Genomic DNA, 26724 nt, shown 5'->3' on the forward strand with positions numbered 1-26724 from the left:
CATGAAAAGGAAGTGTGTTAGTCACTGGGAAAAGTCTTGTAACATGCTTCCTTGTCCTTTCTTGCTGATTGGAGCCAATCAGAGAGAAATGAGGTGAGTCAGTCATTGAGAAAACTCTTTTCGGTAGCTCCCCTCTTTCATGCTGACTGGCTCCTAGAGATGTCTGTTGTTGTGGGAGAAGGCATTAGCAAGGATCTCATTCTAAATCCAGGAGCAAAAAAGTATGTGGCTGTGACTATCATGAAGGGATTCTGCACTTCTGAATTTGCCACTACACTACTGGTGTTGCATGAAATTTCTGTGATACACTATTCCTTCCTTCTGAAACAGGGGTCATCCATACATTAAAGCGTAGGGTGACACTCACCAAGACCTACAGCAGGGCAACATCAATATCATCATAATCATCATCATTACATTATTAAAAATTATATCCAGCCCTTCCTCCAAAAATAAGTCCAGGGAGGCAAACAATAAATGATAAAATAATAAAAACATCTTAAAAACAAAACACCTTAAAAATAATTCCAATAAAGATGCAAACTGTGATAAAGATATCTACTAAAAGACTTATTGAAAGAGGAAGGTCTTCAGTAGGGGCTAAAAAGTCAACAGAGATGGCACCTGTCTAATATTTAAAGGAATTCCAAATGGTAGGTGCCACAACATTAAAGGCCTGATTCCTAAATAATAATAATAATAATAATAATAATAATAATAATAATAATAATAATAATAATAATAATTTATTCACCTAACACCAAACAGTCTCTAGGCAACAACAAAAGATAAAAACATGAAAAAAATGAAATGGACTGCCTTCAAGTCAATTCTGACTTATGGCAACCCTATGAATAGGGTTTTCATGGTAAGCAGTATTCAGAGGGGGTTTACCATTGCCTTCCTCTGAGGCTGAGAGTCAATGACTGGCCCAAGATCACCCAGTCATCGCTATGTGGGGATTCAAACCCTGGTCTGCCAGGTTGTAGTCCAATACCTTAACCACTACACCACACTGGCTCTCACAGATAAAAACACACACAATCAGTAAAGCTAATCAATATGTCAAAATTGTGAAGAACAGACCTCTTTATGAGATGGTATCTGCAGGAGGCCCTCCCCTGCAGAGCACAGTGATCGAGGGGGTATATAAACATGGTATACACCACAAAATATGGCATTATGCTAGCACTGTTGGTATCTGCTGAGGATAGCTTCACAGCAGATGTATGTATGTATGTATGGACTGCCTTCAAGTTGATTCCGACTTATGGCGACCCTATGAATAGGGTTTTCGTGGTAAGCGGTATTCAGAGGGGGTTTACCATTGCCTTCCTCTGAGGCTGAGAGGCAGTGACTGGCAGATAAGTTGACACAAAAATATTTCAAGTAGTACATATCAAACTTCATCTATTTTGTTTGGGACACACCGCAAATCAATGAAAACAATGGGATGCATCTCTTAGATACTTTACCAAAACAGCAATAATAATAATAATAGGGAGCGAAGAGATAGATAGCTGGAGAGAGAATACAGTTTACTAATTGCATAAACTGAAGGCATGGCAATTGAGCATAAAAATGAATCAAAATAAACCACAATAGATAAATAAATAAATAAAATATATTCAGTGTAGATGGACCACATCGACAGCAATATGAAACAGAATAATTACGTAAGTAGTAATTGATAACTTTCAGCTAAACTGTTAAATGCTATCCCTTAACCACTACATTCTAAGTAAAAAACAAAATAAGCTATGGACAGGGAAACATTTATGGCAAGCAAGCAACATCAATAGTATATTGCTTTTGCTCCTATTTGTTTTGGTAATCTTGCTAATTAAATTGAAAATAGGCAGTTGTGCAGCAGAACTGCAGCCAAGAACAAAAGAGTATGTAATTTGAAGCAGCAAAAATCCCCACAGGGTTCTTCCTATAAATGAATAACTCAATTGAAATGTCAATATAGAATGTAGATAGAGGGATACGAAAGACAGACAGACAGACAGACAGACAGACAGACAGACAGATAGAGACAGACAGACAGACAGACAGACAGACAGACAGAAAGAAAGAGATTTTTTGAATGCAATGAAAATGGTAAGCAGAGTTCAGAGGGACAAAAGATGGGCAAAGGCAATAAAAAATGGAAATGGAAACAAAATGCACCTGTCTCTAAGTGTATTAGAAATACATAGGACTTAAAACAAACAGTCCTTATGCCCAGGGAATCACAGTTGCTGTTTCACCTGTTAGTAACTTTTGTCCAAAGGATGGACAACTGTCATCTCTCAGTGCCATGTTAACAATACTGTATTTCTATATTGACTTCACCCTCATTTACAGTGAAGTTCAACATATATCTACTCTCATTAAGTCCCACAGAGTTCAGTGAGACTTGTTCCGAGTGAGTGTGCATAAGCTTGCAGCCCAACTCTCTGGTCATGAGTGAGAACCTTCACATCAACTAAGCTAAAATTTTAAAATCATCATTTCCAACCAATAACCATTAAATATTTTTAAAATCTCTTTGGGATCCCCTCTTTCTTTAAAAAAAAAACTTCTTAAAAGCATGGGGTTGTATCTGAAGTAAGTCACAGTCCCATCAGTGGTAGGATTTCCGCTGCTGCAGTGGGATTTTCCCCTTCCCCCAGCACAACCCTTATATCTGTTCTAGGGGTTTCCACAATGCTCTGGAGCAAATCTGGAGAGGGTGCAAGGTGCATATGGGTGAAGAGTAAAGTCCCATAGCATAAGCAGAAATCCTAATACTGACGACATGTTAGCTGGATACTGTCCATAACTAGGAAATGATGAGGGATTTGGAAACCAAAGACCTGTGAGAAACAGTTCAAAGAGTTGGGTATCTTTAGCCTAGAGAAGAAAATTAAGGGGGGACATGATAGAAGTTTTCAAATATCTGGAGAGCTGTCATGCAGAATATGGAGCAGACTTGTTTCTAGAGGGCAGAACTAAAACTGATTAGTAGAGATGGCGGGAAAGCAGATTTTGACATAATAATATATGGAGAAACCTAACAGGCTGTTTGACAGTGGAAGAGAGCAGCTCAGAAGGTGGTGGGCTCTCCTTTGCTGGAGTTATTCAAGCAGAAGCTGGATGGCCATCTGTCAGGGACAGTGTGGGTGCATCCAGCACTACAGACCCTCCATTTCTCTGGGCAAGGAGTTGGATGATTACCTCCAAGGTCCCTTCCAACTCTGAGATTTTATGACAAGCAAAACCAGCATTGTGGTCATAATCAGAGAAACTCAGGACCAATTCTGGTGACCATTTTGATTATTATAAACTACTCAGATTTTTATTTACTCTCAAGCAGGACTTGCAAACTCAAAAGAAGAGATGTTAAAATCCTTGTAGTTTGACAACATGAAAAAAGAAGAGGCTTCTGTGCCTTTAATAACTATGTAGAAGATGAAATTTCATAAAGTCCAGCTTTTCTGGCATCTTCTACCAAACTATTACAGGAATCTTACCCTCTTTTGCCTCTAGTCACTTATATCCTTATTCTTTAACAGAATGTAGAAATAGTGACTGAAAGAAAAATTCAACAGCAGCTTAAAAATATTTTCAGAGAACTTATTGGTGAACATATTCTTTTTATCTGAATTATAACATTCAGCACTTAGGAGATGAAGGGAAAGTGACTTGAAATAGTCAGGATAAAAGTGAGTCAAAAGTCATAGGACACAAGCCTCAAGACAAAATCAAGCCAGCTTTAATAACCAGAGAGACTAATAAAATATGCTTGGTTGAGTTTCATTTAGTGAAAATAATTACATATATGATTCTTTAGTGAGTTAAGAGCAGAAGAAATGAATAGGAAGAATATTTTTCTACAGAGAAATTGATTACTCATTCCGGCAAACTGACTTGTGCGTGTGTGTGTTTGCATGGCTAAGTCCTACTTAGAGGAGAATGGCAATAGTTTGCAAAGAACTAAAATAGAAATAGAAAGAAAAGGAAAGAATGGAAGAGAAAGTTTCAAAGTTTTTTAAAAAAAATAGTGGGATCATAAGAATGTTTTCAGGTGGTAAGATTTAATCAGCTCTGAACATTTCTCTACATAATACAAGAGAAAACTCATAGTGTTGGTTCACATGAAATATTTCCAGTCCTCTAGATCATGTGGTCAGAGCCAATTAGTTATGTCCAGGTTCAGGCAAAGCTAATTTGTGTTTGCATAGAAATTGGTTACCAATGGTTTGCATATTCACTCCAAACCAGGATTAAAAACTATATTTTGAAGTTGGTTTCCAATCCTGGTTTGAAGAGCCAAGGCAATCTATGGTTTTCTTGAACTAGACAGTAACTAAAGATCCTTGAGGGCCTATGGTGAGGAAGAAAGGGGAATGTGCATACACAACTCTCCTTCCTATTCCTCCAAAGCATTGTTTAGAGATTCGGAAACAATGGCTGCATTCACACATACAGCTAGCCCACATTTTAGCATCAATGCATGAGCCTTGACGTGTGCACCCCACTTCTTTTCTGATGCAGCTGCAAGGAGGAGATCAGAAATTTTAGCTTCCACTTCCAACTAACCATGGTTACATGTTATGTTGGAACCATCAACTGTGGTTAGTGTTAAGTATGGTTCAGGAAGAGAAACCAGTATTATAAACCAGGTTTAAACTAGCTTGTTTCCTGAAACCACAGTTAACACTAACCAATTTGTCTGGGATAGGACATAACAAATAATTGCACTGAGTTGAAAACAAAAGTGAAAACTTCCCATCTCCTCCTTGTGGCTGTTCTTGAGAAGGAGAATGGGGTGGGCAGACGAACGTGAGGCCTATGGCATTATAGAAAGGGTGACCTTTCTTTGTCTCTAGCAAATTATTTCTCATGAGATGGTTGCAAAAATATTAATCCTTCTATATTAATAAATATCCTATCTAGCAACATGTTCTCTGACAGGGCAAACAAGTTCAATGCTGTAATAGGATCAACAGGTATTCTATTTCAACTGTAACAAGGCACCTCAAATTTCTTTAGTTCTTCCTTAGCAACTGTGTACAGTACACCAGAAGAACTAGGGAAAGCAGCTGTCCTTTCAGAAATTTTCAGCCAATCTTCAAAGCGAGAATAATCATCTAGGAACTTTTGCCACAGTCGCCATGTGTCTTCAATTCTGAAGAAGAAAAAGAAATGTGAGGATAGGCTTGAGATCTATTGTAATTATTATTGGATTTCTCACTGAGTTCACCAGCTGCAACAGGGAAATCATGCTGCAAACTTAAGCATGCCCAAGCAAATGACAGTTGCACTGAACAATATCTGGCTGTTAACCAAAGCTTGACAGTAAGTTTGATTAACAAGCAACATAAATTGCTGGCTGAATCTAGCCTGAACTGGAGTACGACAGCTGTGGGTTGTTATTTTCCCCCTCTTTATATATGGCAAATTCTCATTTGGAATTCCTATAAATAATTATTATGAGCTTATTATAAAGGTACTGTAAACCAACTGCTGAGCAGAAGAGGTCCAGAAATGCAATCTTCTTTATACAAACTACAGCTGTTCTAATGGTTTCCTAACACAAAAAGAAACTACCTCCATGTGTTAAACACTGCAGTTAACCCAATCTTGAATTTCAGGGAGAAGAAAAATCTCTGAGGGTTTCACATATTAAAAATTGTACTAGTACATGAATAAATATGTCCATTCTGCGGTATAGCAAGTTCTTAAGCATACTCACTGGAGTAAACTGTAAATGATCAATGTAAATGTAAATAAAATTGCAGTAATGCTAAACTATTAATAGATGAAAAATCCCAAACCAAAACATTCACTGTGACAATAGGAAGCTGCCTTATCAGACCACTGGCCCATGCAGTACAGTTTTGTCTACACTGACTAGCTGTGGCCCTCTAGGGGTTTTAGAGAGGAGCCTTGCCCAGCCCTACCTGAAGATCCCAGGGATTGAACCTGGGATCTTTTGCATGCAAAGCATGTGCTCTTGGGATCTGATGCAGTGACAGAGTCTGAACTATCAGACTTCTTGAGCTATATACACACAGTGCTCTGGGCCCACCTCCTGAGATCTAGCCCAGAGATCTGTGCCCAGATCCAGTAACACAGGGGTGGGAAACCTTTATGGTCCAGTGGGCCAGATCTTTGTTTCCCCCCACTCTATGGGCCAACTTTGACAGGATTGCCCACCTGTCAATCAACTGATGTCATGATGATGTCAAGTGATGGATATGCGTGATGGATATGCGTTGACCTGCAGAGGTGGGGTCGGTCTCACCAAGACATTCCCTACACTTCCAGGGAATGCAGTGGTGAAGCAGCACCCAGCAGGATTGAAGTCTCTGCTCATCAGGTGAAAAGTGGAGGGTTCAGTCTTACCTTCTGCAGGGGTCTGCTTCATCAGCGTGTTCCTTGCAGGGAAAGTGCTGGTGAAGTAGCACCCGGACGGATTGAACCCCAGCCCCTGGCTGACGTAACCTAGTGATGTCAGCTGATAGACAGGTGGGTGTGGTTTGGGGGGATGGCCTTGCAAGCCAAATTGGACCCCCTGGTGGGCCAAGATTGACCCATAAGCCAGAGGTTGCCTACCCCCAGTAGCAGATACTTTGATGAATATAGAAGAATTGGCAAAGTTTTATCAATTCTAAGAAATCTTGAGAATTATCTGAACAGTTTCTTGGCTGTGTGCTTACTTGAGTCGCCTTTCCATTGACATAGCACAGATGTTACGCCACCTTCGGTCCAGGTTCCGTGTGGCCTGCTGGATGGAGTCACATTCTGTTTCAGTTGCACAAGCATCACAGTCATGGAGCAGAACTTCACAAAGATTGAGGACAGATGCAACTCCAGTGCTATGTTTCTCTATGTCCCTTTGCAGGTCCTATAGGTCAACAGATAAACTTGTAAACTTCTTAGGCAAAACGGGATAATTTAAAAAAAATTAGCAGAAGTAAACAAGGCAAGCTTCAAATAGGAATTGATGAAAACAGCTTATTTGACTACTGATAAAAATCCCAAGCCATTCCAATGAATAATTATCAACCTGTCTAACAGTTTTTGACTCAGATTCTAAGGGCATGTATGTGAAAGTAAAGTCCAATGAAGGGCTGCCATTTAGGGAGGAGAGGGAGGCAATCACTACACACACAAATGCAGACACACACATGAGTGTTCTAAAGAATTAACACTCTTTATACTAGCTGTGTTAGCACCCAAATCCTTTTGCTTAAAAAAAAAGGAAAAAAAGGGGTAACTAACTTGTACTAGCAACGTTGCTATAGATATGATGGATTATATAAACAAATCACTTTTTTGCAATTTAATATTGAAATGAAATGAATCTTTATTGCTCAAAGCCATAGGCTACCACAATTCATCACATGTAAAAGGAAAATAAAAAATACATATTAAAATATAAGTCATATTTCAACAAACACAGTTCAACAGCATGCAGTAAAGGTACAACAGCACTAAGTCTCAAATTAAATTTCCTCTCCTCAGTGAAAGACACAATGACCCACCCATGACTTAGTGTATAAGCATTACAGCTGTATTGGTGCCAGGGCACAACCTACTCACCCCACAAGGATTTTTTGGTATCTGACTCTTAGTTTCCCGCAGCTAAAACAAATTTTGCCACCTGGGTAGTTATAAATATATTGTTGCCTGCTAGCAGAATACATATCTGCTCCAGGGAAGATCTATTTGACAAGGAGTGGAGGATGTAGGAAAGAAATTTAAGCCTTGGGGACTTGTATAGGGGGCAGCTTAGTGAATAATTATGATGTCCTCAACTTCACTACAATTTAATATTGTAAATCCTTATGTCCAAATCTCTCTACCTTTCTCCCTGCTGAATTCTGTAATAGTATTATACAATCAAATGAGTTGAATTTCTGAGTAACTTCTCTTTCAGATATCAGACAACTTACTTCAAAGTGCCTTAAATGTTTCCTGAAACTATTTGATTTGAAAACTAAAATTTGTTTTCTCTAGGAGTTATCATCACTCCTCTACCATTAACCAGCTGGGACTTATTGTAATAAGTAATTAGCATAGGTTATATAAACCTAAAAGTCTGGAATTCAAATGCATTTTATTAAACAGAGTTTTATAATATGCACATTTAATATGCAACAATTCAAAGAAAAGTAGCCTCCTTTTAATCACTAGTAAACACTTTTCAGCTGGGGACTTATTGTAGCAAGTAATTAGTATAGTTATAGAACCTTAAAAGTCTGGAATTTGAAGGCATCTGTTAAAAGAGTTTTATAATTTGTACATATTTAATGTACATGCATTTGAAGAAAAGTAGTCTCATCTGAACCCCTAGTAAACATTTTTGATTAACAAATATTATTTTTTGTTTACTAAATCAGAACCTAATTGATCTAGTAAATTTGCTAGTAACGGTTTACAAAACATTGCTGGTGTGCATCTTCTGTTAATTTCAGTAACACTTGTACCAAACAAGCATCATTGATGTGAATAAAAGTTGTGCAACAATGGTCCCCAATGGACTATATCTGTTCTACCATATATAACTTTCTCATGGTCACATATGATCCCTGTTTGTGGTAATCTGGATAAATAAAAAATATATTCTTCTAAAATATAGGCTAAGGATGGTATGTGCTCTTCAAGAGCTAGCATGAACTGGAAATTATTCAATAGGTAAAAAGGCTAGTGAGAGACTTATATGTGATGCGCTTGGTGATATCTGCAGTACAGAAAGCAATTACTAACTGATGGATGGATCATTCAGCAGTGAAAATATCTTCACAGAAGAAGCTAACCTTAAGCATGTGATTCTGCAGTTTATAGCATCCCATCTGAACTAATCTTGATCAGTACAATAACAAATCTCATATGATTCAAAACGTCCAAGTACCATGAATGCCTCATTGGGGGGGGGGGAGCCACTAGATTGCATTATTCTTGTGATGTAATATATCAAGCATAGCTATAGCCATGCCTCAAGTGAGATTTCATTTGGTTTGAGGTTTCAGTAATGTTTCACAACATTTTGACTTGTTACATTTCTCCAAAAAGTTTACAGATTCCTATGTTTCAAACTATGCACTTTCTTCTTTCCCTTCCCTGAACATTGTGTTTGTGTGTGGTCTAACAGAAAAAATAACGGGAACATTTTCACAAGAAGTAATGTAGACCTGTTTTTTTCAAAATAACAGTTTCATATAATGCTTGAAATAAACAAGACCTCAACATCTTAAAATCTAGAACAGTATAATTTATCTAAATTTATTTAATCTTCTCATTCAAATACTTGTCTTCCAAATTCAGGCTATGAACCAGTGCATACAAAACTCAACATTCCCTTGTATTAAAGGCCAGCTGTTGGTATACATCAGCATACATGGGGAAGTGCTCATCATGCACATGCAGACTCTTCAAAGGATGGGACTTGGGACACTGGATCATTGCAATAAAAGTGGACAGTTCACCATTTTAAAACCTGGAAAATCCACTGAATGTACTGCTCTAACAACATGTAAAATAGCGTATTTATTCATTCATTAAAAACAACAAAACAACAACAATTTCGTACCTGTCCTTCAGATTACAGCATATAAAAGTACAATTTAAAGAATAAAAATAACAACCCCATCCATCATCCTAAAATCAATTATCCATATTACAGGGAGACCACCAAAGCCAATCATTCAGTAACTGTCAGAAGCTCTAAAGAGATCGTGCCACATGCACCTCTATGGGGAGGGAATTCCACCATCTTGGGACCATCACTGAGAAGGCCCTCATGAGCTGTCCCACCCCAAACCTCTAAGAGTGGCAATATCACCAGGAGGGCCTCCTCCTCTGAAATTAATCCCTTGGTTGGTCTATAGCAGTGTTTCCCAACCTCTTTTTATTTCCTATGTAGCTTGGAAGAATTTGGTAACATGTGCCTCTGAGCATTTTCTCTGCTTTTTAATCCGGGAGGTAAGAAATGGGATCCTGTGCAAGTTTGCTGATGCTTATTGAGTTCAGTGGGATTTACTCCCTGTAGTCATGCTTAGGATAGGTGAAACTGACTACAGGAGATGGGGAGGGGAGGAGAGGGATGGGAGCAGGCAGGAGGGGGAGGAGGAGGGGAGGTTTGATTATTTGCATGTTTATTAAGTTCAGTGGGATTTACTCCTGTGCAATCATACTTAGGATAGGTAAAACTGACCATTGGGAGGCCTGGAGTGGGCAGGGGAGGAGGAAGAAGGAAGAGGGGAGGAGGAAGAAGGAAGAGGGGAGGAGGAAGAAGGAAGAGGGGAGGGGAGGGAGAGGGGAAGGAGGTAAGAAATGGGATCCTGTGCAAGTTTGCTGAGAATGGATTGATTTGCATGCTTATTATTCAATAGGATTTACTCCTCAGCAATTATGCTTAGCATAGGTGAAACTGACCATGGGGGAGGGGTAGAAGAGGGAGGGAGGGAGGGTTGGAGTGGGCAGAGGAGGAAGAAAGAAGAGGGAAGGGGAGAAGAGAGGGGAAGGAGGGGAGGGGACAGAAAGGAGAGAGGGGGAAGGAGAGGGGGAGGGGAAAGGCAGGTCTGATAATTTGCATGCTTATTGAGTTCAATGGGATTTACTCCCATGCATAGGTGAAACTGACCATGGGGAAGGAGGAGAAGGGGGAGGAGAAGGGGGGAGGAGAGGGAAAGAGGGAGGGGAAGAGGGGTTTGGAAGGGACGGGGGGAGGTGGCAGGAGAGAAGGGGAGGGGCAGGTGGAAGGGAACAGGAGGGAGGAGGAGGGAAGGGTAGGTTTGATCATTTGTACTTATTGAGTTCAATGGGATTTACTCCTGTGCCATCATGCTTAGGATACGTGAAACTGACCAATGGGGGGAGGGGGAGAGGAGAGGGCAGGAGAAAGGGAGAGGGAGGGGACTGGAAGGGGAGGGGTGAAAGAAGGGGAAAGAGGGGATAAGAGGGAGGAAGAGGGGAGGGCAGGTTTGATCATTTGCATGCATTTTGATTGAATGGGATTTACTCCTGTACGATCATGCTTACGATAGGTGAAACTGAGTTGAGGGAGGGGGCAGGGAGGGGGAAGATGGGAGAGAAGGGGAGGGGTGGGGAGGGGAGGAGATTGGTAGGGCACTGGGCAGACGGAAAGCCCCTGTCCTTTCCAAAATGAAAACATTGTGAAAAGTATTGTTTTTCAAGGTTTCTCCCATCTTTTTATCCTACAGCAGGCACAAGTAGTCTCCCACCAAAATCTGATCCAAAGCTGTCTTTGGCCACACCCACACCAGACCTTTATTTCACTTTAGACAGTCATGGTTTCCCCCAAAGAATCCTGGGAAGTGTGGTTTGTGAAGGGTGCTGTTGCGAGGAGACGCCCTATTCCTCTCACAGAGACACAATCCCCAGAAGAGGGGCTGACTGTTAAACCACTCTGGACATTAGAGCTCTGTCAGGGGAATAGGAGTCTGCTAACAACTCTCAGCACCCTTCACAAACTACACTTCCCAGGAATCTTTGAGGGAAGCTATGACTGTCTAAAGTGAAATAAAAGTCTGGTGTGGGTGTGGCCCTGATTAGCCAAGCCAAACAGCTGTGAGTCTGGCTTTTAGAACACTGACAATTGTTTCTTACTGAGCATGCCCGCCATTATAATAGATGTCAATGTTAAATTTCTTAAATTAATTAAAAATCAGCCATGCATTTTTTAAACTTTTAAACTGCAGAAGATGGTCAGAGTATAGGGCAAGGTCAGTAATAGGATTACAGGTACTCTGTGAACATGGCTGATTTTTTAATTAATTTCAACAAATTATGAGAACTGACAAAAAAAGTCCAACAGGGTCTGGATTTTTTTTCTTGTTTTACACTTCGAACTCTCGATTCTCTCTGAGTGTTTTGTGTATCACCATGAAAACTTAAAGGGTTGTTGAGCAAGCGTTTCTGAGTTCAGGACTATAAGTTTTGCAAGGTTTTGTTTTGAAATGAGCTTATGGGAAGCAGCATAATGGCACGGGGGTATTTTCAATTTAACATTGTAGAATGTGAAAAATCGCCGCTGGCTATAGTATACAGCCATTCTTGTGGCTGTATATCAGGTTTTTTACAACTGACTGGTTAGCAGAGTTACTGCTAGTTCTGAAATGGCTTCCTGCTCCCTGAGGAAATGATTGGTCCGTTCAAAGTTCCTGAACAGATGTTACCAGATCCCAGAGTTTTGTATATATTTAAACTTTGCAGCCAGAGAATACTTGAACTGCAACTTTACAGCTTCTAAAATATCTATTAGATGAGTTGGAAGTAGCGATGGGATCCATTGGCCAGTGCCGGTTCGAAAGCATTCCATTGACCTAACAGGCTAGTATTGATTCAGGTTTGTTCTTTGTGCATTATCTGCTGCTTTTACCTATCTGCTTTTTTATCCTAAAAGAAACAAACAGTAATACCTCAGTTAACAAAGGTCATGCATTCCTGGACATTACTTCTTTAAAAGAAACTTTGGTACCAGAGGTAGAAATAACACAGAAAGAATAGGGATAGGTTCCCTATCCCTAAAAAAGAAGAGCAAAAATGTAAATGTACTGCCTTCAAGTCGATTCCAACTTATGGAGACCCTATGAATAGGGTTTTCATGAGGCTGAGAGGCAGTGACTGGCCCAAGGTCACCCAGGGAGCTTCATGGCTGTGTAGGGATTCGAACCCTGGTCTCCCAGGTCGTAGTCCAGTTCAACATATTTCAGCAGACTTTTTATTCAAAACTAACAATATGCATATCTGAAATGAAACAACCAGGTCAGGTAAGCCTTGCATACAGACCACTTGAAGGCTCCTTCCAAAATGAATCCAGGGATGCCTGCATTGCCTTTTTTCTTTTTTCTATCATGTAGCATTTTGCTATAGCAATCTAAAGCTTTGAGCACAGTTCTCCCCTCCGTACACTCGAGCAGGCAGGCAAGGGGCAGCCACCACCAACACCCTATGCTTGGTTTCTCTCTCTCTCTGCCAACCTCCCTACATTCAAGCAGACATGCTTCCAGGGCACCTGAAGCACTGTTTACTGTGCCACCTGGCAAGGAGCACCATTCCAGTCATGTGTGAAAGAGCTGCCTGCAGCAGCCACAGTCCAGTAGACATTTTGACTATGTCAGTATGCACCCCCCAAGCACCCTGCACTCAAAAAAGACTTTTTAAAAGGGAGGTTCTTTCCTGGAAGAGTTGTTAACTGAGGTATTACTATATTAATACTGATATTTTTCAAGGAAATTTTAATTAATTAAAGGAAATATTGATAAATAGAAGGAAATATACATAAAAGCATCTGTATTAATATTTTAGATGTGGATATTTTTTTTTTAAAAAAAACAGTTTCTAAAAATAGCCACGGAAAATCACCACATAAAAATCTGATCCACAATGATAGCAAATAAGTGGATTAATGGAAAATTCGGTACCAAATCTAAATTGGATGGAATTCTAGCACATTTCTCGTCAGAGGGCACTTAAGAGCTATTAAGGGCAGTTAACAGATTTTGAGGTAACTTTTCAGCTTTCATCAAACAAAAATAAACTGCATGTACTTAAGCAACTGGAGAACCATTGATGAATAATTCCTGCTCAGCCACCTCATTGGGAGACACTGACCCAGTGGCTACTTCTTAGTCTAAATCCCTCACAGGATTGTTGTGAGGATTAACGGAGGTGAGAGAACTGTGTAAATTCTTTGGAGGAAGTGCAGCATACCAGTGCAACATCGCCTTAAGTCGTTTGTGTATGTGACCAAGAGGGTTCTTTAAGCAGTTTGTATCTTTCACTTCACTTTGTAAGGAACACTGAAAATAACAAGGGGTAGTTTTGTGTTCCAGTTACTAACACTGAATGTGGGGTACAAATTCAACCCATTTGGGATACATTGCTATGTCAGAGTGTAATTTTTATTCACAGAAAATAAATGTTACCTAGTTTTACTTTGAATATATTGTGTCACAACAAAGTGCTGGTGTCAAGGCATAGTTGTAGCAGCACTAATCTGCAAGATATGCGCTTCTGGGATAAAGAATTCCCCACACAAAAAATACTGTATATTAATAGTGCAGTCCTATCAATATCTTTTCAGAAATAAGCCCCACTGAGTTTATCGTAAGTTATTTGCAGGTAGATGCTCATCGGCTTGCAACCTAAGCATCTTATTTCTTATATTGATGATACGCAGCTCTATTTCTCCTTTTCATCTTCTTCAGGTGAGGCTGTCAATGTACTGAACCGCTGCCTGGCCGCGATAATGGACTGGATGAGAGCTAATAAACTGAAACTCAATCCTGACAAGACTGAGATGCTGTTGGTGGGGGGGCTCTCTGCCCAGATGGTTGATGTCAGACCTGCCCTAGATGGGGTTACACTCCCCCTAAAGGAGCAGGTCCGTAGTTTGGGGGTCTTATTAGATCCGCTCCTGTCACTTGAGGCCCAGGTAGCCTCGGTGGCACGGAATGCGTTCTACCAGCTTCGGCTGGTAGCCCAACTACGACCCTATCTGGACAGGGAGAACCTCGCCTCAGTTATTCACGCTCTGGTAACCTCTAGATTGGACTACTGTAATGCACTCTACGTAGGGTTACCTTTGAAGACGATTCGGAAACTTCAGCTAGTGCAGAATGCTGCGGCCAGAGTTCTTACTGGGACGAAGAAATTTGACCACATAACACCCAGAGCTTGGAAAAGTTACTTTTTTGAACTACAACTCCCATCAGCCAACTCAGTGGCCATGTTGGCTGGGGCTGATAGGAGTTGTAGTTTAAAAAAGTAAATTTTCCAAGCTCTGATAATACCTATTCTGGCCCAACTGCACTGGCTACCAATATGTTTCCGGGCCAGATTCAAAGTGTTGGTTCTTACCTATAAAGCTCTTAACGGCATTGGACCGCAATATCTGATGGAACGCCTCTCTCGCTATGTACCTACCCGTTCACTGCACTCGACGTCTAAGGCCCTTCTCCGGGTCCCAACTCATAGGGAGGCCCGGAGAACAGTAACTAGATCTAGGGCCTTTTCAGTGGTGGCCCCCGAATTATGGAATGCCCTCCCAGATGAGATACGCCTGGCGCCTTCTTTACTATCCTTTCGGCGCCAGGTAAAAACCTACCTCTTTGCCCAGGCATTTTAAGTTTAATTTTAATTTTAAATTTAAATTGTAATAGTAATTTTTTATTTTATTTTTATTTTAATTTTGTTCTTAAATATGTTTTATAATTGTATTGTGTAATCCACACTTGTTCGTATTTTAAATATGTGGTTTTATTGTTGTACACTGCCCTGAGAGCTTGTTGCTATAGGGCGGTTTAAAAATGCAATTAAATAAATAAATAAATAAATAAATAAATAAATATTGTAAGCTTTTTTTCTTAATTTTTGCGTTGTAAGTCAGAATTGATTTGAAGGCGGTACACACACACACACGTTTCTGATCTTTCCAAAATTTAAATTTGCTTCTGATTTTCTCAAAATTGAAAGCATAAGCAATTTTTTCATAGGACATTTGATATCACCTAAGAAATGTAATTGGTGCCAATGTGCACCTGTATGCCCCACCAAGATCTATGCCATACATTTCGCTATAGGCTGTCTATTGCCTTTAAACTCTGAGGCATCAGTTCTATATATACTTACCTGAGAGTAAGCCCCACTGAGCTTAATTGAAGGATTTCACTATTAATCTTACACTCCATTGCATGTCTCCTGAAGACACATGTTTTGGAGAAGCAGACTGACCAGTAAAGTTCCAATATAGTGAGCTCTATAAGGAAGACACCGTGTCCCTTAAATTTGAGAAATGCAACATATGAAATCCTATTTAATCCTCTTCTCATTAATACCCTAAGAAAATGCATGGCAAAGTAGCCAGACTACCCCTCTATAGGCGACAAATACAGATCTATAGATCTACTCACACACTAGCCCTCTGTAGACGTTATACTCATGTTGACTGAACATGTATACAGCATCATGTAAGAATGCATCTTAAAATGTACACATGACAAAAACCTGGATTAATGTGGGCTTCAGATTGCACATATTGCTCCACACATATTGGCTACATGTATGTATGTCTGGGTACTTTGCCATTCACATTTTCTGTTGAATTATTGTAGCATATTGGTATACAATCTGATCATCCAAACCATAGACTGAAATCTAGGTTTCTCCACTGTGTACCAACTGGAACATAACACTAAACATATAAGATTGGCCACAAGGAGATAAGAAGGATTTGCTTCTATTATTGTGTCAAGGAGAATTGTGACTGGTTTTAACTATGGTTTATCCAAACAAGGCAGCATCATGTTGGCTTATTCAGACAAATCATACTTCATACTAACCACAGTTTGTTTTGGTTCAAACATAATGGTGAACCATGGCTGGTTGAAAATGGAAACTGTTGTTTCCAATCTCTCCTTGCAACTGCACTGGTAGGGATTATTGCCACCAAGCAGCGACTGATGTGGCTCAGCTGGATGGCAGCAGGGTCTGGGGGATGACTGGGACCAGAGCTCCCCAGCTGCATACATGTACTTACTGGTGGTGCCATCTGCATGATTTGTATTGAGAGTTGTTAGGAGACTCCCCTCACAGAGCTACAGTTTTGAGAGTGGATTAACAATCAAACCCTCTTCCCAGGAACCTCTGGGACTGTAGATCTGTGAAGGGAATAGGGGTGTTTTTAACAATTCTTAGCACCTTTATTTTATATCCCAATCTTCTCCCTAGAAGGAGCCCAGGGAGGCAAACAAAAACACTAAAAATACTCTAAAATCTTAAAACAAAAGACTTTTAAAATGTTTTAAACAAAACTTCTTTAAAAACATCTAAAAAATTCCAATACAGACACAGACTGGGATAAGGTTTCAACAAAGACTTGTTGAAAGAGGAAGGTCTTCAGCAGGAGCCAAAAAGATAACAGAGATGGTGCCTGTCTAATACTTAAGGGGAGGGGATTCTAAAGGGTAGGTGCCACAACACTAAAGGTCTGCTCCTAAGTTGTGCGGAACGGACCTCCTGATAAGATGGTAACTGCAGGAGGCCCTCACCTGCAGGGCACATTGATTGACGGGGTATATAAGGGGTAAGATAATCTTTCAGGTATCCTGGTCCTAAGCTGCATAGGGCTTTGTACACCAAAACTAGAACCCTGAACTTGGCTTGGTAGCTAATGGGCAGCCACAGTTCCTAGGATGCTTTGGGGGAAGCCATCACTGTTCAAAGTGCTATGATACTGCCTTAAATGCATAACAGCTCTCAGTACCCTTCACAAACTACACTTCCCAAGAATGTTTGAGGGAAGCCATAAAGTGGAATAATAATGGAATAAATGCATGGTGTAAATGTGGTCTAGGAGTGCTTATCCCAGTTTAGGCCACTTTGGTAGCTACAGCTATTCTTGGACCAGGATAGTTTAACCTCAGTTGTCCCTGCTTTGTCAACATGGGGTTACCCTTGAAGACAATCTGAAAGCTACAACTATTACAGAATGCAGCTGCTAGTGGGACAGCCCAATGTGGGACAAAATGTTACTGATCTTGAAAACATAGTATTCAATGTGTTATTCAAGGCCTTAAACAACTTGGGATCCCAGTATCTAAAAGAATGCCTCTCTCAGTATCAACCATCTTGGGCTCTATGATCAGCAGGGGACATGCAGTTGGTGATGCCACTGCTGGTGGATGCTCATTTGATTCTGACCCATAACAGGGCCTTCTTGGTGGCAGTTCCCATTTGTGGAATTCCCTCCCTGATAAGGTGCATCTGTTTCCCTCATTTTTAAAATTCAGGAGGAATGTAAATGCATTATTGTTCACCCAGGCATTTGATGGCTGACAGATACTGCTTCCTGCAACCTTGAAATTATTCATTGTGAGGGTGTGTGGCTGTTTTTTAAATGTTTTTAGATACTGTTAATAGGTTTAAAATGTTTTAGACTAAATCTATTGTTTTTACTACTTTGTTGTGTGCTGCCTCGGGCTCCTTTGGGAGGAAGAGCGACATATAAATTTAACAAATAAATAATTATGATTATTTATTTATTTATTTATTGAATTTATATCCTGCCCTTCCTCCCAGTAACATGGTTTAACATGAATGAGCAGTGTGCTGGTGCAAGCTGCTCAAAAAGTCTCTGCTTCTGCCCTCTTCTTCCTGCATGATGCTGGGAACAACAAACCACAAGTTTTGGGTAGCTGTGCCATCTAAATCCATGTTTATGGTTTGTTTTCTCCATATAACACATGAGAAGCCAAGAACAAACCTTGACAATCGCTTGTGGTTTGTCTGGAGAGAACAAACCATGAGCCCATGTTCATCGAAATTTGTTGCTACCAGGGCAGCTAGGAGCAGGGGAAGAATGAAGTGAGGACTTCTAAACAGCATGCACCAGCAAGCTGCTTGTTCACATTAAACCATAGTTAAACATTAACTATGGTTTAACATGATGTCCGAAACCAAGCCAGTGTGCTGTGGTGGTTAAACTGTTGGACTGTGGACACTCAGGCTCAAATCCTCATTCACTTCTGAAGTGGGTGACCCTGGGTGAGTCACTATCTAATCTATCTCACAGGGTTACTGGGAACGGGGAGGAATCATATGTGACACTTTGAGATCCTTGGAAGAAAGGTGGAATATATATATATTTTAAAAAAGAGGTTATTGTGGCCCATTTCCCACCATTAGCTTGCCCCAAAAGACAACTAAAGGGAAGAAGTGTTGGTAAGAGAAGGAAATGAGAGTCAATTCAGATAGTAATAACTAGGTGTGGAATAGGTACAGGGCTGCAAATATAGAGCAGTGTGTCTGCAAGGGGAAAAGGGGCTGCCTGAGAGGTGGAGGAAGGCTAGTGAAGGCCACTTAGTCCTAAATTAAATGTTCTGTAAAAAGATCAATAAGAGGCTGCACAGAAAAAAAATGTTGATGAATAAACACAGCTGAACTCATTTTAAGTCACAGCTGGCTCTTCCTCAGTGAAACACACACACACATGCTTCAGCCCCATTTTAAGGAGAAAACTGAATAAAAGCCTTTTTTTGCTTTCATACTGCAAACATTACATGTAAAATCACCAGTAGTAAGAAGGCTGTGGCTCTTTCAATCCCATATGAACTTCATGACAGCCATTCACATCTTTGTAATCCTGAAATTAGAGTATAGCAATGCACTCGAACAGGATTTCCTCTGCTATCTATTTGGAAATATTGCAGGGCACAACTTGGCAGTCTACATTCTCTTATTGATCTTCAAGCAGCAAAATGTACCACCACTCCACCCGTTTGCAAACTTAAACAATACTGCACCAAGTTCCATTGCCTTTATGTAGCCTTCTAGACATAGTTCAGGTTTTCATTCCTGACCTATTAAAGAGCTATACCTCTAATAGCTTGGCTCATTCTCTTGTGATGAATCTTAACAAGAGTGCAACGTTACTGTTTCTTGTTTACTTGCAAAAATAACTAATACAATTTGTCTATGTGTGTCAACAATGTAACATGGAAAAAAGGATAAAAGGTTGTGATTCCTCTTCCATGATTAGGAAAAAAGAGGTTTGTTTGTTTATATTAAAATCAGAGTAATAATTGTGGATCCCCTAAATGCATTAACATATTAAGCACATGCTAAAACTATACTGCAACATACAACCATTAATTTTGGCTGCCTGACATCATAGAAGCATTTTCCCATGAAGATTGAAAGGCAGAGTATCTTTTGGAATTATTATAAAACTTCGCTTTTGGGGTGGCATTTGGAAGCTTAAAAGGACATTAATATTTTTATATATTTGCTTCTGGTTTTTAATGCCTGTTTCTGCTGTGAAATATTGTTTTGACCAGCATGAAGCACTTAGGATGGGTTTGCTGAAAATCATTTTAAGTATGTTTTGTATTTTGCGAAATTTATTGCAGAATAAATGGTGAGTTAAAACATATTAAAAGCATCCTTTGGGCCACAGTTTCATGTAACTAAAAAACTCCTACAATAAATATTCATCTTCTGTCCATTTCTTCTTACAATTGCTCAGATTTTTTAAATTCTTGTATGGTGTTCATGGTTCTGCAGATTATGCACAAGCCTGAAAGTTAAACATTACTTCTGTATAGCTCATGCAACTCTGCATGCAAAAGAATTTATTATTATTATTATTATTATTATTTGATTTATATCCCATCCTTCCTCCCAGCAGGAGGAATTCAGACATGAGTTTAGAAACAGCCAAAGTAGAACAAAACTTTTGGCATCCCCAAATATGGAGATTCTCAGGCATTTATAAAGCTTGCAGTGTACAAACACAGAAGGCTTCCTCTAAGTCTATGGCAGTAAACAATGCCTCACAATCCACTCCAAAACTCCCACACAAATGAACAGCTAATTACAGCAGAAGCTGACATTCTGGACATAACATCATAGTGCCTTACCTCATCTAGCAGGGTCAGTGAGCAGTTCCATGTCGACTGGGTGTCAAAGCCAGCAGAAGACTCTATCAGAATAATGCTATAAGCATCACCTGCCATGATATTTAAGGGCATCTTCCTCTCACTGCCCTCTTGGAAAATTGAGCTGGATACAGCAGGCCCAAGCCTGTACCACACTGGGATCACCCTCACCATTATGCAATTGGGAGTGTGGGTTTTTCATGATTTTTTGTTCTTCTACCTCACATTTTTGTTTTACCTGCTGCTCATTTAGTTTCCTTTGTATCTCCTCGTAATCACAGATTTCATAGACAATGGGTTTGGACAACTCTGACTCAATGTGGGCAAGCCAAGATCTCAAGATGCTCATGTTCTTATCCAACTGCTGGACTGCCACCAGGGTCTCCTTCAGTTTCTTCATCCTGCCAAAATCAAAGGCAAGATCATGAGTATGTTACAACATAGTCTACATTGTTAAACAGTATATGCATCCTGGCAATTTTCAATACAGAACTGGTTTGGCTTTTACATCAGAATAACATGCCTGACCATTTTAGCTCTTAGATACAAAAACTGTAAATGGGGCTTATGGACTGCATTCAACAAAGTCCTGCTCTGAGGAGACCCATTGAAATTAATGAATCTAAGCTAGTCATGCCCATTATCTTCAGTGGGTATACTCTGTGCAGGATTAGCATCGAATACCACCCTATATTTTATCAAAATGTATCTTACTTCAGTAGCATACCCTTTCTTATAATTTGAAGAGACAGACACTGCCAAAAAACAAAATGTTTTCTGAGAGTAATTAATATAGGCTGTTTTCAGACATGGGGCTTCTTGTGTTAGTTTAACAGATTAAAATGGTAGCGCTTCTGTCCTGATTTCTAAAATTCCTTTCACACTGCAGTACCTGTTGAGTTAATGAACAGTAGCTTTTTCAGCTGATATGCTGGCATTTTGGGCAAATGTCTTTCGCATGGCTGCAATGAACGACGTCTTGTTTTTGTCCCTCACCCATTATACACATGTGCACTGTAATTCCCACTGTGCAGGAGGTCTAAGATCTCATCCCATCACCATGCAATCCCTCTCCCTTTAGCATCTGACATGTTTTTTTAGTTGTATACACACAACGGTGTGTGAGTGAAATGCTGCTGCTACCCATGCCTAAGCTGGAATGAAAATGGAAATGGACTGCCTTCAAGTCGACCCCGACTTATGGCAACCCTACGAATAGGGTTTTCATGGTAAGCGGTATTCAGAGGGGTTTTTACCATTGCCTCCCTCTGAGGCTGAGAGGCAATGACTGGCCCAAGGTCACCCAGTGTGCTTCATAGCTGTGTGGGCATTCGAACCCTGGCCTCCCAGGTCATAGTCCAACACTCTAACCACTACGCCACACTGTCTCTCTATCGATACAATTTTCATCAGGCAAAAAAACCCACACCTCTAGAGGGTGTGAGTGCACTGCATGCTGGAATGCCTGTCTCTTGAGTGGTTGCAGCTGGCGAAAAACTCCCACAATTTTCCGGGCTCACAGATTATTTTTGGTATTATTTATCATGAAAATTAGTGCTAAACAAGATTTCCAGAACTAGGTTGTACATCCCGTGAAAAATCAAATATAATGCTCAAATTACCAGGTAAGAAATCATAAGAATAATGGAATAAAGTGCAGTGTGATAGCAACCATATGTATCTTCACAAAATATGTTGTATATTAATAAAACCAACAAAATATTTTCAGATGTAACAGTGAATCAGCACTATTTCTATTTTTTACTTTTTAGAAGTATTAATAAATAATAGAAGTAGTTCTTATGAGATGCAGTGCTGTTAAGAGAAAGAAAAGACTTATTTGTACCCATTTTGCAATGTTTGGTCTGAGTAAAGTGTTTGCAGCTGATACTAGCCACCATAAACTTTATCTTGATTGGGAAACAAATAGGAACTTTAAAAAAATGCATTAGTGTAACAAATGTCCGGTTGTTGCAGGGAATCTAGACATCTTTCATGTAGAACATTTTGATGTGGGGCTAATTCATTTTTCCAGAAAAAAACTTTTTAATCTCTAACAACATAATTGGTGACAGAACAGTATTTTCTCCTTTTTGGTTAACCTCTATCCACAACAAACATTTGTTGGAGGGAGAAAAGAGCTGGAGGGCAAGGAGGCAGCAGCAGAATGGACATGAAGAACTGTGGAGGTTGCCAACTGATCAGATAAAAACAGCCAAGCCTCCTTCTGCTTCTCTAACAGGAGCTTGATTGCAGCAATCAGCAGGCAAAGTTTTTCTCAGTATGAAGGAAAGAATATAATTATGGACTAAATGAAAACTTAGACCCCCGGTGCAGAAATGCCACCGCTCAGCCCCGACGATCTCTTGGCAACCTCTGAGGACCGGGGGGCACCCCTGCAGCCACCACCTTACCACCCGGTCTTACCACCTGGCCTTCACCCACCCGCTCCAGTATCAGTTTCATCTGCACCCGAGCGCCTCCGGCTTCTTCGAGGAGAGCCTCCCCACCTAGGCCTCTGCCCCAGAGGGCCTGCTCACCCCACCGTCCTCCTCGCTGGAGCTATTGGAAGCCAAGCCCAAGAGGGGATGCCACTTCTGGCATCCCAACTGGATGGCCATCTACACCTGCTCTTATGCCAGCTGCAAGAAGATCTACATCAAGAGCTCCCACCTGAAGCCGCACCTCTGGACCCAAACAGGTGGGAGCCATCCGCTGGGTTGCCCCATGGCCTTCCTGCATCTGTGGAGCCCCCCTGCTTGGCATGCGGAAGTGCCCAGCCTCCATCTTCAATGCGGCAGTGCCCTGTTTGTTTGTTTCCGAGGTGGCTTCTGCCACCAAACATACCTGAAGTGGGACTCCCTGTAGCCTAAGCCTGGGGAGGTTCTTGGCTACAATGGCTGAACTAGTAGGTTCTGAGTTTGGGGGACAGGAGAGGGTAGCAGAAAATATATATTTGAGTTGTATTGTGTGTTGGGATTTCTATTGTATTGTTTTCTTTATTGTATTGAGTTTTGCTTAGTATGCTTTTGTAGTTATCTTTATTCTGTATATGTTTTTGAGATTTTTTTTCTTTTTTGTAAGTCGCTTTGAGTTTCATTTTGGGGAAAAAACGAGTAATAAATATCATTAATAAATAATAAACATTTGATACAGTTCAGAGAAAAGCTGGATATAAGACAACCATAAGAACAACTTGGCCCTAAAAATCTTTGGACCAATTTATTCTGCTTCTTTGTTCTTCCCTGTACAATTTACTACTTTACTCCCACATACAGGGTTGCTTGGAGAACATCTGTGGTTTTTCTCCATTTATACTTCTCCACAGGACCTTCCACATGATGGAAAGGATCATGTGGAGAAAAGAAGTGGTTGGTTCACATACCCAAACAGCCATTTGTCTACTTTAGTATGAACAGATTTGCTAAACTGCAGGGGCCCTCATGGAAATTATACTAGTGTGTAACAGGAAAATTAAATATTCTGTTTGGTTGTTTTTGTAATTTAACCTTCATAAGCAACAAAATACAAATTCAGTTTGTTTTCCAAGGCAGACAGCATGAGATATGAAACTCTATTTTTTTAGTTCAAATATAGCTTAATTTTTTTAAATAATACACACTACAAACACACACAGACATGGACAGAGGCAAAAAGAAGGGTAGATTTCTAAAATTTACTTCAAAAAGCATTCAATATTCATCCCAATTCCAAAGAAATGGGATCCCAGGGAATGCAGTAATTATTGAACTATTGCCTTAATATCCCATGCAAGTAAAGTAATGCTCAAGATTCTACAACAAAGGCTCTTACCATATATGGACTAAGAAATGTCAGATGTCCAAGCTGGATTTAAAAAGGGAAGAGGCACCAGAGATCATATCGCAAACATACACAGGATAATGGAACGGACCAAGGAATTTCAGAAGAAAATCACCCTGTGCTTTATAGATTACAGCAAAGCCTTTGACTGTGTAGATCATGAAAAACTATGGCATGCTTTAAAAGGAATGGGGGTGCCACAGCATCTAATTGTCCCGATGCACAACCTATACTCTGGACAAGAGGATACTATAAGGACAGAATATGGAGAAACCAATTGGTTCCCAATAGAAAAGGGTGTGAGACAGGGGTGCATTTTATCACCCTATTTGTTTCATCTATACACAGAACATATCACACAGAAAGCAGAATTGGACTAAGATGAAGGAGGTGTGAAAATTGGAGCGAGAAATATCAATAATTTAAGATATGCAGATGATACCATATTACTAACAGAAACCAGTAATGATTTGAAATGAATGCTGATGAAAGTGAAAGAGGAAAGCACAAAAGCAGGACTACAGCTGAACATAAAGAAAACTAAAGTAATGACAACAGAAGATTTATGTAACTTTGAAGTTGACAATGAGGACATTGAATTTGTCAAGGATTATCAATACCTCAGTACAGTCATTAACCAAAATGGAGACAATAGTCAAGAAATCAGGCTAGGACTGGGGAGGGCAGCTATGAGAGAACTAGAAAAGGTCCTCAAATGCAAAGATGTATCACTGAACACTAAAGTCAGGATCATTCAGACCATGGTATTCCCGATCTCTATGTATGGATGTGAAAGTTGGACAGGGGAAAAAGTGGATAAGAGAAAAATCAACTCGTTTGAAATGTAGTGTTGGAGGAGAGCTTTGCGCATACCATGGACTGCGAAAAAGACAAATAATTGGGTGTTAGAACAAATTAAACCAAAACTGTCACTAGAAGCTAAAATGATGAAACTGAGGTTATCCTACTTTGGACACATAATGCGAAGACATGATTCACTAGAAAAGACAAGAATGCTGGGGAAAACAGAAGGGAGTAGAAAAAGAGGAAGGCCAAACAAGAGATGGATTGATTCCATAAAGGAAGCCACAGACCTGAACTTGCAACATCTGAACAGGGTGGTTCACGACTGATGCTCTTGGAGGTCACTGATTCATAGGATAAGTATAAGTCGTAATTGACTTAAAGGCACATAACAACAACAACAATTCCCTTTTGCCTTGCGTAAGCTTAGAATCAAAGGCTGTGGGATATATCTACACACTCTTGGATTGTAGAAGATTAAGTAGAAATCATGACAGAACTATCAGTAGCTGCTCATTCATCAAGTGCACAAATCCCTTGACTATGCCTCGCAGCATAATACATGCTTCAAACAACATGGAAAATAAACCAGTGTCTGTGGGCTTATTCTATCAGTTTTGCTCTCTGGCTGGAATCAGTGCATACAGTGTTTGTGTATGTGCACATATTATCTAGCAAACAAATGGCTGCATGAGAAAATGAACACACGCTGTCTGAAAGATATGTATGCAAAACCCTGGTATACTAACTGTTATGGGTAAATAGTGTAAAAGGCAATAGAACTAATTAATGGTGGTATGTGTGAGAGAGATGGCCAAGTTACAGATAACAGAATGCAATAATATTTTCTTTGAGTATATGTGCAACAGTATCTTTGGAGGCCAATGTTCTTGGAAAATTGCAGCGTTTCTGAAAATCTCTATGCATGTTGCTTTAAGAAGCTTGGTCTAAGTCCGTTTGGTTGTTTCAAAGATTCCATATTCAAAATAGCAGCTTGAAATCATCACATGCTAGGTTTAAACAAGGCTATATAAATTTAGCAAGCCTGATATAAAAGTACAGTAAGTCCCCGTGACTTGCTTTTCCCTGTATACATTTCTTATAGTCCACATCTTAACCATTTGACCTTGCTCACTTTCTAACCTAATAGTCCAGTGTCATTATTTATTATTAACAAATATCTATAAGTAACATTATATTTGTATTAGGTTAACTAATTACATAATAAATATGCTAACAGTTTTATATAACTTTTTAAGAATGCGTGTATACAGAATTTGTTGGTACCATTAAATACTATGAAAAAATCTTTTCAGACTAATACATGTCTTAAAATGTGTTATAATACTAAACATACATTTACTATGATTCAAGTGCACTACAGTGTATCATGAAGTCATGACTATGATTAAGTCAGACAGCTGGCTTCTAATAATAACTTACACTTAAAAAAATCATTATAAAGTTCTTTCAGAAAAGCCTTCCCAGCTTTCTTTCAATTCTACAAGGTATAATCATACAAGTGTTACGATGGCTTTTTTAAAAAATGGAACAAGTTGTGTTCAGAAAAAAGCACTCTAGAACATAAAGAGAGAGAGAGGGAGCAAGAGAGAGAGAAAGCTGTTAGGATAGGGCTGTATTGCAGTTCTGATGCAGTTTCATT

At 39.8% G+C, this 26724-nt stretch overlaps 1 protein-coding gene across 12 annotated transcripts in view; it reads right to left on the reverse strand.

Annotated features, from left to right (window-relative positions):
- Positions 1 to 26724, reverse strand: part of SYNE1 (spectrin repeat containing nuclear envelope protein 1) — a 598390-nt gene that overhangs the window by 55337 nt on the left and 516329 nt on the right. For all 12 annotated transcript variants that reach the window (XM_061624165.1, XM_061624156.1, XM_061624155.1 and 9 more), the window contains 3 exons: positions 20674 to 20836; positions 6690 to 6877; positions 5005 to 5155 (listed from right to left, as the gene is read on the reverse strand). In XM_061624165.1, the coding sequence (XP_061480149.1) occupies positions 5005 to 5155; positions 6690 to 6877; positions 20674 to 20836 (502 nt within the window). The remainder of the gene's footprint in view (positions 1 to 5004; positions 5156 to 6689; positions 6878 to 20673; positions 20837 to 26724) is intronic.

The sequence above is a fragment of the Rhineura floridana genome, chromosome 4 (assembly GCF_030035675.1).
Source record: "Rhineura floridana isolate rRhiFlo1 chromosome 4, rRhiFlo1.hap2, whole genome shotgun sequence".
NCBI lineage: Eukaryota > Metazoa > Chordata > Lepidosauria > Squamata > Rhineuridae > Rhineura > Rhineura floridana.